Raw genomic sequence first — 12,576 nt, 5'->3', positions numbered from 1 at the left:
ATGTCTCCAGGGAAGCCACCAGCAGCTCCCGTTTGTCAGGTCCCCAGAGTCAAAGCCGCAGCAGGAGCCACCACAGAGTCAAGGCTGAGCTTCTCTTCCTGGCTGCCTTTCAACTGAGGTGTTCCAGGATGGAGGTTGATATTTCAAACCTTTTTCTTGGCTCCTCCTCTCATCTCCTGGCCCTGGCCTTTTTGCTTTTGTTTTTGATTTTTCTCTTCTGTGACAATAATCTCGTAAGCAGGTTTTCCCCTTTCCTTCTTTGCAGGGGTATGAGTCAGAGAAGAAAAGGTTTGTATGAGGAGTGTGTTTCTTAAAATCACTGCTAGAGCCCACATGTGAAAGCTATGACTTGGCTGGTCTGGGATGAGACCCTGGAAAATTTACAATACGCTATAGCAGAAGGAATTGACAAATTCCTTCAAGTTGACAGCTTACAGATTTAGAAAAGTAAGGTGCATAGTTGCCAATAGCAACTGCTTTAAAGAACATGGCGCTTTAAAAATTATTTAAGTTTCTTCTGTATTAAGAGTATATACTAGCCATGGAGTTTCCCACAAATATGTTCATTTTATATTCCTCTGAGGCAACATTATATTTCCCTGCCTGCCTTGCAACTGTGTAGATCTATGTAACCAAGACTCTGCCTCAAAGGTGTCTTGGTCCTTTGGGGCTACCAGACCTCAAAGGTATAACAAAACACCTTTGAATGGGTAATGTGTAAGTGATAGAAAATTATTTCTCACCATTCTGGAATCTCAGAAGTAAGACCAGTAAGGGCACACGAGGCATCTGATGGAGCCGGGCTCTCTGCTCCGTAAGTGGCATCTTATCACTGCGTCCTCATCAAAATGACGTTCACAGGCATCATTCTATCAACATTCTGGTCACAGAGAAAGGTCATCTCTTAAAGCTGCCCCCACAGTGCGCTTTTGTGACCCCTCACTAGAACCATTTTTAGTGTCTTTGTCTCGAAAATTCTTCCAGTCTTTACCCTTTGTGCAGTTCCAGGTACCTTTTCTTCTTTCGGTTTAGTTCCGGTATTCTTTCCTTCTGAAGAGGTTCCAGTTTCTCTCACTGGTTTGGCTTCTGGAATGCAATGCCCTGGAATAGAGCGTTTATAAACAATGCTCCTGGTTGTGAAGACTAAGAGTTCAAGATCACGGTGCTGGCAAATTCAATGGTTGGTGAGGATGCCTCTCTGTTACCTACACAGATGGCATCTTGTCTGCCGCTCGCACAAAGCGGCTCCTTTCGTCGTTGTTTGTAAGGACACTAATTGTACCGTGTCCACAGAGTCTTCGTGATTTAATCACTTACTGAAAAGCCCACTCTTGCTGCCCCATCTCATCTTCCGACAGCTTATCAGAATAGTGTATTGGTTGTTTTCTCTCATTAGCCTGATTCCCACATAAAATTGATATTACTGTCCTTTTATCCTTGACATCATTTGGAGCAATACAGTGAAAAAGATCAAGTTATTTAAATGTTTAAAAGTATCACTTCTTCAGGAACACCGAAAATAAGTTTAGATTTTTAAAAAATTTACATTAACATCTTTACTGTCTTAAGGGCAAAATCCAGCAAACACATAGTGCCCTCAATTATGGCACTTGGCATGGTGAATGAGGCAGGTGGACGCGTGTGGGCAGGACCCTGTGCTGTGGTGGCAGGGAAGCAGACTTTTTCTTTTGTGGAGATGGTAACTGGGGATTTTCTGCCAAGCTGCAGCCTCTCCTTGGTCCTCTCAGGCTGTAGATCTGAACTCAACCCTCAAACCCAGAATGCACTTCACAGAGAGGGCAGCTCCTTAGTCTAAATAAGACAAGTGTCGTGGCCCAATCTCTTAACCATTAATGTGGAGGCTAGGTTTCAACATCAGAATTTTAGGGAGACACCAATATTTACGCAATTGCTTATTTAATGCCTAAGCTTTGGTACCTGGGATGAAAGTAAAAATTAAGATTAGTGTACAATATTATAAATGTAAAATTAATAAACCAAGACAATGAGCAATGCAATAAAACACATTTTATAACGCTACTTGAAATATACCTTTATAAAACAAAAGTATATTCATAAAATTGAAATATTTCTAAGCCCTAGAAGTCAGCAAATGTAAAATTAACTTATTGGTATTATCGTATCATATAACTGTGTGTGCTTTTACTTGGTCAGTGTGAAGCTTGAAGCTGAAATGCTTCCTGAAGGTTCGTGTGCTGGAGGCTTGATTGCCAGCTGTAATGTTAATATTATCAACTTGATAGGAGCTAAAATTATCTAGGAAACAAACCCCCAGCCATAGAGTTCATACGATAGAGTTCATAGACTGGGTTGAGACAGACAGACCCACCCTACTGAGGGGGGCCCCTTCTATGGACTGGACTCAGGGCCCGGATGAAAACCAGAAAACAAACAGAGCACCAGCATTAATCTCCCTCAGCTTCCTGACTATAGACATAAGTCTATATGACCTATATAGACAGTCATATGACCTGTTCTTCCAGCTCCTGACCCTATGACTCCCACCTTGGAGGACTGCATCCTTAAAGTATGAGTCAAAATCAAATCAAAATTAAGTTGCTTTGTCAAATATTTTGTCACAGTAACAAAAAGGTAGCCCATACAGAAAATTGGTGTTGAGTAGTGGGGCCATTACTCTAAGAAAATGACCTTGTAGTATGACCGTGTGGCTTTTGGAACTCACTCGCAGGAGGAATGTAGTAGAGTTTAGAACTGTGACTTCAAAATCCCTAGAATGCTTGACCCAGAGCTCACTGGACTGTCTGGTGGAATTTTGGAAGGCCAGATTGACAAATGCATACTGTGGAAGTCTTGTCCGTGACATTTCAGAAAAGATGTGGTTTGGACTGTGGTAGTCTGAATGCAATTGGCCCTCGTGAGTTCATAGGGAGTGGCTTTGTTATGAGGTGTGGTTTATTGAAGTATGTGTAGCCTTGTTGGAAGAAGTGTGTCACTGTGGGGATGAGCTTTGCCATCTCCTTTGCTCTAGCTTCTCTGGGTGTGCTAATCAGATCACTTCCTGTTGCCTGCGGGATAAAGATGTAGCTCCTTCTCCACTCTACATTCCATGTCTGACTGAACATAGCCGTGTCCTGGCATGGTAACAATAGACTAAACCTTTGAAGCTCTAAGTCACCCAACTAAATGCTTAGTCATGGTGTCTCTTTACAGCAATAGAGACCTAAGACAGAGGCTGGTACCAGGGACTGGGGTATTGCTGTCATACGTCTGACCATGCTTGTGCCTGAAGGAATATAGACCTTGGGAATGTGGATTAGAAAAGCAGTTGAGAGTTTTAAGTGCTTCTTAATGGGCCATCCTAGTAGGAACATGGAAGACATGGTGCTGAGTGTGATTTGAAGAGCTATGGGGGCCTTGCTCAAGAGGTTTCAGAGGAGAAGAATATTAATGTGTAGCCTAGAGATCGTCCTTGTGATATTTTGGTGAAGAATTGGCTGGTTTTTGCCGTTGTTCAAAAGGTCTGCCTGTGGTTAAAGTGAAAAGTGTCAGATTAATTACATTGACAGAGGAAATCTTTTTTTTAATTAGGCATTTTGAGATTTTTTTTTAAAATCATTTTCTTAAACAGTCTTTCTCATTTTATATATCAATCCCAGTTCCTACTCCCTTGCCTCCTCCAGCTCCCCCCACTTTTCCCCCCACTACCACCCCATATCACTCTTCGGAGAGGGTAAGGCTGACACATCACTTTTAAGCAGGACCAAAGCCCTCCTCCTATATCTAGTCTGAGCAAGGTATCCCCCCAAAGAGAATGGGCTCCAAAACACCAGTTCAAGCACGAGTTACATCCTGGTCCCACTGCCAGTGGCCCCACAGTCTGCCCCAGCCACACAACTGTCACCCACATTCAGAGGGTCTAGTTTGGTCCTATGCAGGTTCCTCAGCTGTCAGCCCAGAGTCATTGAGTTCCCACTGGCTCAGGTCAGCTGTTTCTGTGGGTATCCCTATCAGGGTCTTGACCCCTTTGCCCATAATATCACTTCTCCTTGTCTTGGACTGGACTCTGGGAGCTCGGCCCAGAGCTAGCTGTGGATCTCTGCATCTGCTTTCATCAGTTGCTGGATGTTGGTTCTATGATGACAGTTAAGGTAGTCATTAATCTGATCACAGGGGAAGGCCAGTTCAGGCACCCTCTCCACTATTGCTTAGGGTCTTAGCTGGGGTCATCCTTGTGGATTCCTGAAAATTTCCCTAGTGCCAGTTTTCTCACTAGTCTCAAAATGGCTCCCTCAATCAAGATACCTCTTTCCTTGCTCTCCCTCACTGTCCTTTGCCATCTCAACCATTCCATTCCCTCATATTTTCTCCCCTTTCCTTCCAACCTCCCTTACCCCCTACATGCTCCCAATTTTCTCAGGAGATCTTGTCTATTTCCCCTTCCTAGGGGGATCCATGTATGTCTCCTAGGGTTCTCCTTGTTATCTAGCATCTCTGGGGTTGTGGACCACAGGCTGGTTATCTTTTGCTTTATATCTAATATTCACTTATGAGTGAGTACATATCATGTTTGTCTTTCTGGTCTGGGTTACCAGCTGAGGAAATCTTGAAACACCCTAGTATAGACTCTATCATGTGGTTATTAGTGACCACTCTAATGAAGATTTATAATGAAAAGGAGCAAGCTGAACAAGGAAAGATATTTGAGGAGAAAAGGAACACCAGAAAGTGAAATGGAGCTAAATCCTATATTCAAGAAGATTCCATTAAGAAATGGAATAAAAGGAGTAGTGACCTCAGGGCAAGATTCCACCCAGCTACATTTCGAACTTGTGAAAAAAGAACTAAAGGAAGTTTAGAATTGGGTGTAGTGGTGTGCTCCTTTAATCCCAATATTGGACAGGCAAGTGCCAATTTGGTCTACAGAGCAAGTTCCAGAACAGCTAAGCTTAGGCATTGTCGGAAATCACTGAAAACAGAAAGATGGGGAAGATGTAATTGAATAAAGAGACCATGTTCCACCCCTGGCAAGCAGCAGAATTTTGCAACTTCAGCAACATAGTTCTGGCTTTGGAGTCGAGGATAGAAGAAAGGACTTAAAGAATATTCCTCCATGACTACTGAAAGCTGCTGAGGCAAAACATGTGTCAGGGGTCCCTGAATGGAGGCCCAGAGAAATCATTGTATGAATGTGTCAGACTGAAGCCTCGGTTGCCTTTTAGACCCCAACATGTTAGAGATGCTAGAGCCGTAAGATACCTGTTGAGGAGAGCTGCTAACAGGGAGTGGAACCAGCCCAAAATAAAGAAGTGTGTTGCTGTCAACAAAGCTGAAAGAAATTGGAGATCTGAGAGTGTTTTGACATCAGACATGGAGATGCAGAATCTAAAGTTTGCCAAGCCAGAATGGTAATATATTACCATTCTGTGCCATTATATCTTGGAAGTATGTGATCAGTTTTTTTAATTTTTATTTTATAGTGGATTACAGAGATTGCATTTTGCATTGTGTTATTCTTACAAGCTTATGGGGGTCAGGCAGTGGGATGTGGTTGTTTGAATGGAATAGAAACCCTAACTAAGACAGGTGTGCATCGAAAACTCATGTGTTGAAAGCTTGGGCCCCAACTGTCAGCACTGCTAATAGGTGACTTGATCATGGGAATGTGAATCTCATCAAAAAATTAAACCATTAATGAGTTTATACTCAATGAGCTATTAAATGAAAAAGTCTTGTTGAAAAAAGTAGATCCCAGGACCATGCCTTTGAATTTTAAAAGAACATTGCATTCCTGGCCACTTCTGTCTCCTGTCTGCAAGGACATAAGCCAGCTGACTCCATCACATTTTCCCGGGCATTATATTCTATTGAAACACCAAACGAGCCAATGACACAGTGTCCAGTGACTATAAATTAAAACCTCTGAAATTGTGAGCCAAATGAATCTGCTCTCTACTGCTTGTTTGTTGATTTATCCTGTCACATTTGAGTCCATCTGACTAACGTAAGTACAAATCTGAACAAAGAGAGAGAGAAAAAAATGTACAATTGATACTATTGGGAACCATATCTTGTTATCCAGAGGTCTACTATATTACATTCTAGTAATTATGAAAGGAGAAAACTATAATCTATTTATGAGAAATCCCTTAGAATATAATTTAGGAGTATAAACACCAGGGAAAAAATGCCAACATTTTACATTATAAGCAGAGACTTCATTCCTATAGCCCCAAACTGGGAGTAAGAAAATTTCACCTGCCATGGAGGTCTTACATACCATGCTGTTGGAAGTATCCATCGTTGCAATTACAGGGTTATTAGAATCAAGTTGAGCTATTCTGATTGACCACATGTGTGAAAGGTGAGAGAGGAGGGGGCAATTTGCTCCACCCAAAATAGATAATATATTTTTTGCTTTTCTTTTTTATCTAAACAGGAGAAAGCATTCCAAGGCAGACAGAAATAAAAGAATTCAGGCAGATCCATGAGAAGTGTCCTCATCTTTCTGCTATTGCTAATTTTTCACTGGTCCCCCACCATCCTTCAAAAATGATCTGAAGTGTAATCGTACATATTTATCTTCACCCTATTAAGCACCAGCGACCTTCCACTCCCATCCGTTGCAGTTTAGTAGCTCAGGAATATTTGTGGCATGGCTTGTCTTCGAGAGAAGCCTAATGGTCATTTGGAACACTCTAAAAATTACGCCCTGTGAGCCTGCAGCCATTTTCTTCTCTGCCCATGGATTAACAATGGTTTATATGCGCCATACTTGAATAGCTTTAGATAAAATTACGATTTTCGACACAAAACTATTAAACGTAAATTTTAATGTGCAGGATTAAAAGCTTATTTGGCATTCAGACATCATCTTCATTACATCTGTTCCTTATTATCACAGGAGAGTGCACATACGGACAGACAGAAGACATAGATGAAAAGGTTGACATTATTCACAGCATAGTCCTTTACAGAAACAAAACAAAGCTGTTGACCCCTACTCTAGAGGCTGAAGTCCTCATTACACTTGCTTCTCTTCTCGGCATAGAAGTAGATCTCAGATTGCGCCCTTCTTGTTACAAGGGGTGCTGAAATGTTGCAAAGGTTTGGAGGTAACAGGGATGTATTAACATTCGCTAAAATTGTTTTTAAATGGATTCAATGCGCCTGTATATATACAATTGTTCACAATGCATTAAAACACCTGTCTCTCGATTTCCAGTAACAATGAGGATGATCTAAGTATATTTAGTGTGAGTTTTAAGAAATTACTGAATAACAATAATTCTTTTAATGGTTCTTTTATAAAGTATAGTATTCTGTGGCTTATCCTTGGTAATTATCGTTACAGAAATTGCTATGGTGATGACAATTTTAAGAGAGTTGGATCTAAGACTTTATTTATACAGATGTAGGACTCTCACTTCATGGCATTTCATTACATGAGAAATATTTTTTCCCTTCCAAAGTCAAGATAATATCACTCTCAGCCCACCTACATTTTTTTGCAATGCCTTCCTTTGCTATCCAGGGAGAGATCCTAGGGAACCCGAGAAGTGCTGCACTTCCCAGGAATACCATCGAGTCCACTCAGAGCTGGCTGCTCACATCTGGAAGGAGATGTTCCCGGAGAAATTTCTGTATCTCCTTCCAAGCATGCTCCTGTGCTGCCGCATGTTGGACAGCCTCTCCCCCCCAGTAGATGCTTGGAATCACAAAAGGGATCCTTGAGGCAGAGCACAATGGGGAGTAGGGAGGCTCGATCAGGTGACCTGCCCCAGGGTAGGACAGCAGGGTCCAGTTCTTCTTCCCACTTTTCATCAGCTGTGCTGTGGCTTGATGAGCATGGACCTTGCTGTTGAGATTTTTATCATCTTCTCCCACCACAAAAAGGAAATGTCCCTGCGCCTTTTCAATGGGAAAACAGTATTTGCTGTCCTTATCTGCAGTTTCCTCATAGGTTCGATAAAACTCTGCAAGTCCGAAGGCATTGGTGAGGGTAAATTCTATATTGCATGGGACGGGATGGTTGACCTGACCGCGATATACGTGTGGATCCGTAGTAACAAAGTTAGGCCCATTGATAAGTACAGTGGCTTTTATTTGTTTTAGGTTAATAGCCATAGAGAGTCCAATTTCCGCTCCTTTGCATACAGAGACGACGCCAACACCTGGGCCCAAGACCTAAAAACAATAAAAATGAGATGTAATTCTTTCATTAGGAAATAATCAAGAGCTGCAACAAAGAATAGTAATAGGCAAGTTAAAAAAAAAAAAAGTTAAAGAACCCACACAGCTGCGTACATGCCAAGTAGCTGGAGTTCTGGAACACAGTTTGTTTATTTAATTGAGCTTTATTACAGATATATTGGATTCAACATTATGCCTGCTTCTAAGTTTAAAATATCTTCAAAAAATATTATGCCAGTACTAGAAATATAGGTCTGTGGTGGAGCCCTTCCCTAGCATGCAGTAGTCGCCACAGGACAAACAAACAAGAATAACAAGGCCGGTGTAGTCAGGAAAACAAGCAAAGTGAATGTGTTATTGTAAATAGCGTTGGTCAGGGAATAGGCAATGAGTGAAGTGCCTTACATAGGAATTGAGTTTCCTCCAGAAAGAGGGGAGAGTGAAGGGAAGTTAGGGCAGCACATGGAGCTTGACTGGAAAGCGTTGATCTCAGAAGGAGATTTCAGAAAAGCCTGTCTCAACACACTTTTTATTGTCAATCATCAAACACGCCCAGCAAAGGAGTAATGTTTTATAAGGCAATGAAAAGACAGGAGACGAGGTCCTTGGAGACACCTAGATTATTAGAATATCACACATTCTCTAACAATGTATACAGACAGATCAGCAGGATCAAAGAGTCTCAGAAGAAATGGGCTGTAAATTGAATTTTCAGATTAAAAACAGAGGCAATAAAGAGTAATATGCTGAGTGATTCAAGCATGCTAGCTAACCATAAAAGACATCTCTTCACAATTTTAAGGCTAATATGACCTTGATTTTGCATGGCAAAGCAATGTATCCACTCTCAGAGGACGCACTTTGATGAGTCTGGGCTTATTGTCCTTTGCTACATGTCTACTTAGTCTCTGTTGTAAGGCCCATATGGTCTCCTTATGGATTTATTTTCTTCTCATGAAAAAATAACACAGAATCAAGAGATCAAAGTCTGTGTTCTCCACAGTTCTTCCAATCTTAAGGCACTGATGCTGACCCAATGCCTAAAACACAGCTATCATGTGCAATGGAGGACAGGACCAGAGAAGTGGCTGCTGGTGGACTAAATGTCAACATAGGGCTGTTGGCTTGTTTTTGTTTGTTTGTTTGTTTGTTTGTTTGTTTGTTTTTCTCATGGTCTAGAACTCCGGGGATTGATGACTCAGACTTTGGTTCTGGAAAACATTTACAAGTTGTTGTTTATAGATATAAATACATGCAATTTCTGGGACTGTGGAGATAGCTCAGTCAGGAGAGGGTTTGCCATGAAAGGATGAGGACAGACATTAGCTATGCCCCCAGAACCTATGGAAAATCGTCAGACATGCTGGCTTGCTTGTAATCTCAGTCCTGTGGAGATGTACACAAGAGGACCCTAGGTCAGACAGATTATCCTGATAGGGAATCTGCGAACCTCTGTGAGAGGCCCTGTTTCCAAACCAAGGTGGATGGCTCCGGAAGAGCAATGCCTAAGGGTTGACCTTTATCCACCACAAACATGTACACACATACACACACACACACACACACACACACACACACACACACACCAACACACACACATGAGCAATCACACCCTCCCCCAAACAGAAACCTGTACACAAATCTCTCTCTCTAGTACATGCACATATATCTATGTATATATAAATATACATTTCTAGACACACAGAGGGTGGGAGAGGAATCCTAGTCACTAGTTACAAATGGAACATACAAACCAGAAAGAGTAAAAGACAACTGTTCTTTGTAGCACAAAAGGCAGCCTCGGTGGACTCACGTTTCAAAGTCAAGGCAGGTCACACAGCATTGCAGTTAACGTAACACTGGGATGTATTCACACAATGAGCCTAAAATTACCTTAGGATGTCTCAGGAGAAACTCTGCACCTTCTTCAAAATACTCTAGATCTACCTTCTCCAGGTGAGAGGGCAAGTCATCATAGCCCCAGTAAGCCAGAGCCAAGGCTGCAAAGCCGTGACTGGCCAGAAGACTGGCCCGGAATTCGATCAGTCCACCAGTGCTCCCAAACAAGTCAACAATCCCCGGGAACGGGCCTTCGCCTGGAAAAGAACAACATAAAACAGGTCACATATGAAAACAAGGGGGAAAGACAACATGAATATGAAGCCAACAGGCAGAACTGAATCTTGGGATTAATACACAAATTCTCAAATAGAACATTCAAATGTTCAGCCTTGTATATGGGACAAAAGTAAGGTCTTCATAATATATAATGAAACATAACTTCTAAGTATTTTATTATAAACTACGTGCACTGACATATTGAATTCCTGAAGCCTAGAGGAGGGGTTATTCCCATTGTCTTTGAGTAAAGAAAATCAGGGGGAAGAATGTGCCAGGACTTCTTAACTAAACAAGGGTTCACAAACAATCTTTAGGAAATCTATGAAGGTGCTAAACTTAGATGCGAAATACGCTGTCTATATGTGTTTCCCTGGAGAAATGCTCCAGGTGGGTGAAGGTTATCTCCAAAGGCTACCTGGGAGAGGTAGAACATTAAGGAAGAGGAGCCAGTTGGAGATCTTCATGTCCTTGAGGGTGAGCCCTCACAAGGTCTAGTTAGACAAAGAATCTCTCTTTGTAAGTGAAGTACAAAGCTCGAAGATGTCTTTAATGGTTGCACTGGCTAAAATGTTTTATAAGAGTCCCTGGGGGACTTGCCTCTAACATGCCTAAGTCTCAGGGCTCATCCCAGGCGCTAGGAAACAAAAGAAGGTTAAACACCCTTCTCTGTTACAATCTGCTAACCAGAACTGACGAAAGAGTTGATAAAACCTCCCATGACATCAGAGGGACATGAGGAACTCTTTCTTTTCATATTAATTTCTACTGTGTGTAGCCTAGCATACAGAGAAAGAAGAGGGATATTAGGACATCAGTCCACGGTCACTCTGTGTTGACAGTGTGCTTCTACAGTGAACCAGAGCCCACCCACAGTGGATATCATAAACTGTCCCTGCCTTGAAACCTGACTTCAGAAAAGGAAGCCTGGCCATGTCGATTTAAAAGCTGGCATCACACGAAGGGGCACTGGTGAGTTTTTAAATGGCTGTGCTTCCTTTAGTGTGAGAGATGAGATGACACAATATATCTTGGTTTAGAAATGACTATGTAAGTCCACTAATAAAGATCAGTTTGCATCTTCTGATGAGTGGGGAGGAAGGGAACAGTGAAGGACCTGAAATCTTTCCACACCTAATTCAACCTCTTTGGGATCAAGCATATCTCTTCGCTCATAATGCAAGAGACTCTATATTATCCAGTATCCCAGAAGATAGCAAATGACATGCTGGGTGCCAGCACACCTGCCCGAGGCAGAAGGTCTAGATCTAAATGTGTGTGTGTGTGTGTATGTGTGTGTGTGTGTGTGTGTGTGTGTACATTTTAAACAGAAGTGTGATACTAAAGAAACAAAATTTAGCGCTAGTTCCTTGGCCCTAAGTGCTATGGGATGGTCTATACTTTTATTCCTGGGCATAAAACTATTTAAGCTATCTAAACAAGCTTGTTATAGTAAAGCATCAGTACTATACTTAAACGGAATGTTAACGTGATATAGCTCCTCAAACCTGCTGTGTGGGAATCTTCAGTCAGCCCGGCTCTAATGAACTACACTTAACCTACATTCAACCAATCAGAAACCCTCCAAAGCTAGGACTCCACAATATGCAGTCATAACCTCAGACAAGCTTCAGAACAGTGGAGATGAAACTTGAATTAGAGCGGAATACCACCCATTTCTATTCTGAGCCCAAATCCCCGGATTCTTGGGTAGGACAACGAGAGCTGTATAATAACCTCCTCCAAGCTAAATTTCTAGAGGCACGAGGCATCCCGAAAGGGAAACAAAGACAACAGCCAGAGTGACTCTACTCACCTGGGGGCAGAAAGAGGGCTCCCCGGAGGCGGCCTTCCTTCACCGGGATCCTTGTGACACCAGGTGCCACGTACCATCTTTCCAAAGTCAGGCTATCCATCGGCGGACTGGCAACTATACCTTTTATTGGAAAGTGTGGCTTGGAAAGTTCTATGTGGACCTGGTAGGGGATATTCACATCTCTTTTTGCCAAGCGACTCAGCATCTTTTCGGGTTTCATGGACCAAAACAGACCCATGGGGTGAACACCCGTATAGTCTCCTCCAAGTGAGGGATCACGCTCCAGGTCCACCTCACCTGTTTCACTGGCCTTGTAGTAGGCCTTCGAACCAAACAGATTTCCCTTCTCGTCTTTCAGGGATGCCTGGAGGCACACCACCTGAAAGGGTGCCAGGCCCGTGACTTGGATGTGCACAGGCTCATCAACAAGTGCGCTATGAGGAGTGGCTATCAGCTTGGCCATGTTGGCA

The 12,576-nt window shown here is 42.4% G+C and overlaps 1 protein-coding gene across 1 annotated transcript; it reads right to left on the bottom strand.

Annotated features, from left to right (window-relative positions):
• Positions 1–6,804: 6,804 nt before the first annotated feature.
• LOC125391316 (bile acid-CoA:amino acid N-acyltransferase-like) lies at positions 6,805–12,569 on the bottom strand. Its single transcript, XM_048420659.3, has 3 exons — positions 12,107–12,569; positions 10,066–10,268; positions 6,805–8,166 (listed from the first exon to the last, which is right to left on the bottom strand). The coding sequence occupies exons 1-3, from the start codon at positions 12,567–12,569 to the stop codon at positions 7,573–7,575; spliced, it is 1,260 nt and encodes a 419-aa protein (XP_048276616.3). The 3' UTR covers positions 6,805–7,572.
• Between the last annotated feature and the right edge of the window lie 7 nt (positions 12,570–12,576).

Source organism: Myodes glareolus, chromosome 16 (genome assembly GCF_982192425.1).
Source record: "Myodes glareolus chromosome 16, mMyoGla1.1, whole genome shotgun sequence".
In the NCBI taxonomy this organism is placed as follows: domain Eukaryota; kingdom Metazoa; phylum Chordata; class Mammalia; order Rodentia; family Cricetidae; genus Myodes; species Myodes glareolus.
The sequence above is the reverse complement of the archived record's forward strand: the minus strand, read 5'-3'. Positions and strand labels throughout refer to the sequence as shown.

What these genes read in the sequence shown, in the direction of transcription:
- LOC125391316 (XM_048420659.3), bottom strand. Translation starts at nt 12,569, where the DNA reads ATGGCCAAGCTGATAGCCACTCCTCATAGCGCACTTGTTGATGAGCCT. An exon ending in AGCCCTCTTTCTGCCCCCAG is followed by an intron (nt 10,269 to 12,106) that starts GTGAGTAGAGTC and finishes GTTCTTTTCCAG; the next exon opens with GCGAAGGCCCGTTCCCGGGG. An exon ending in TTCTCCTGAGACATCCTAAG is followed by an intron (nt 8,167 to 10,065) that starts GTAATTTTAGGC and finishes TATTGTTTTTAG; the next exon opens with GTCTTGGGCCCAGGTGTTGG.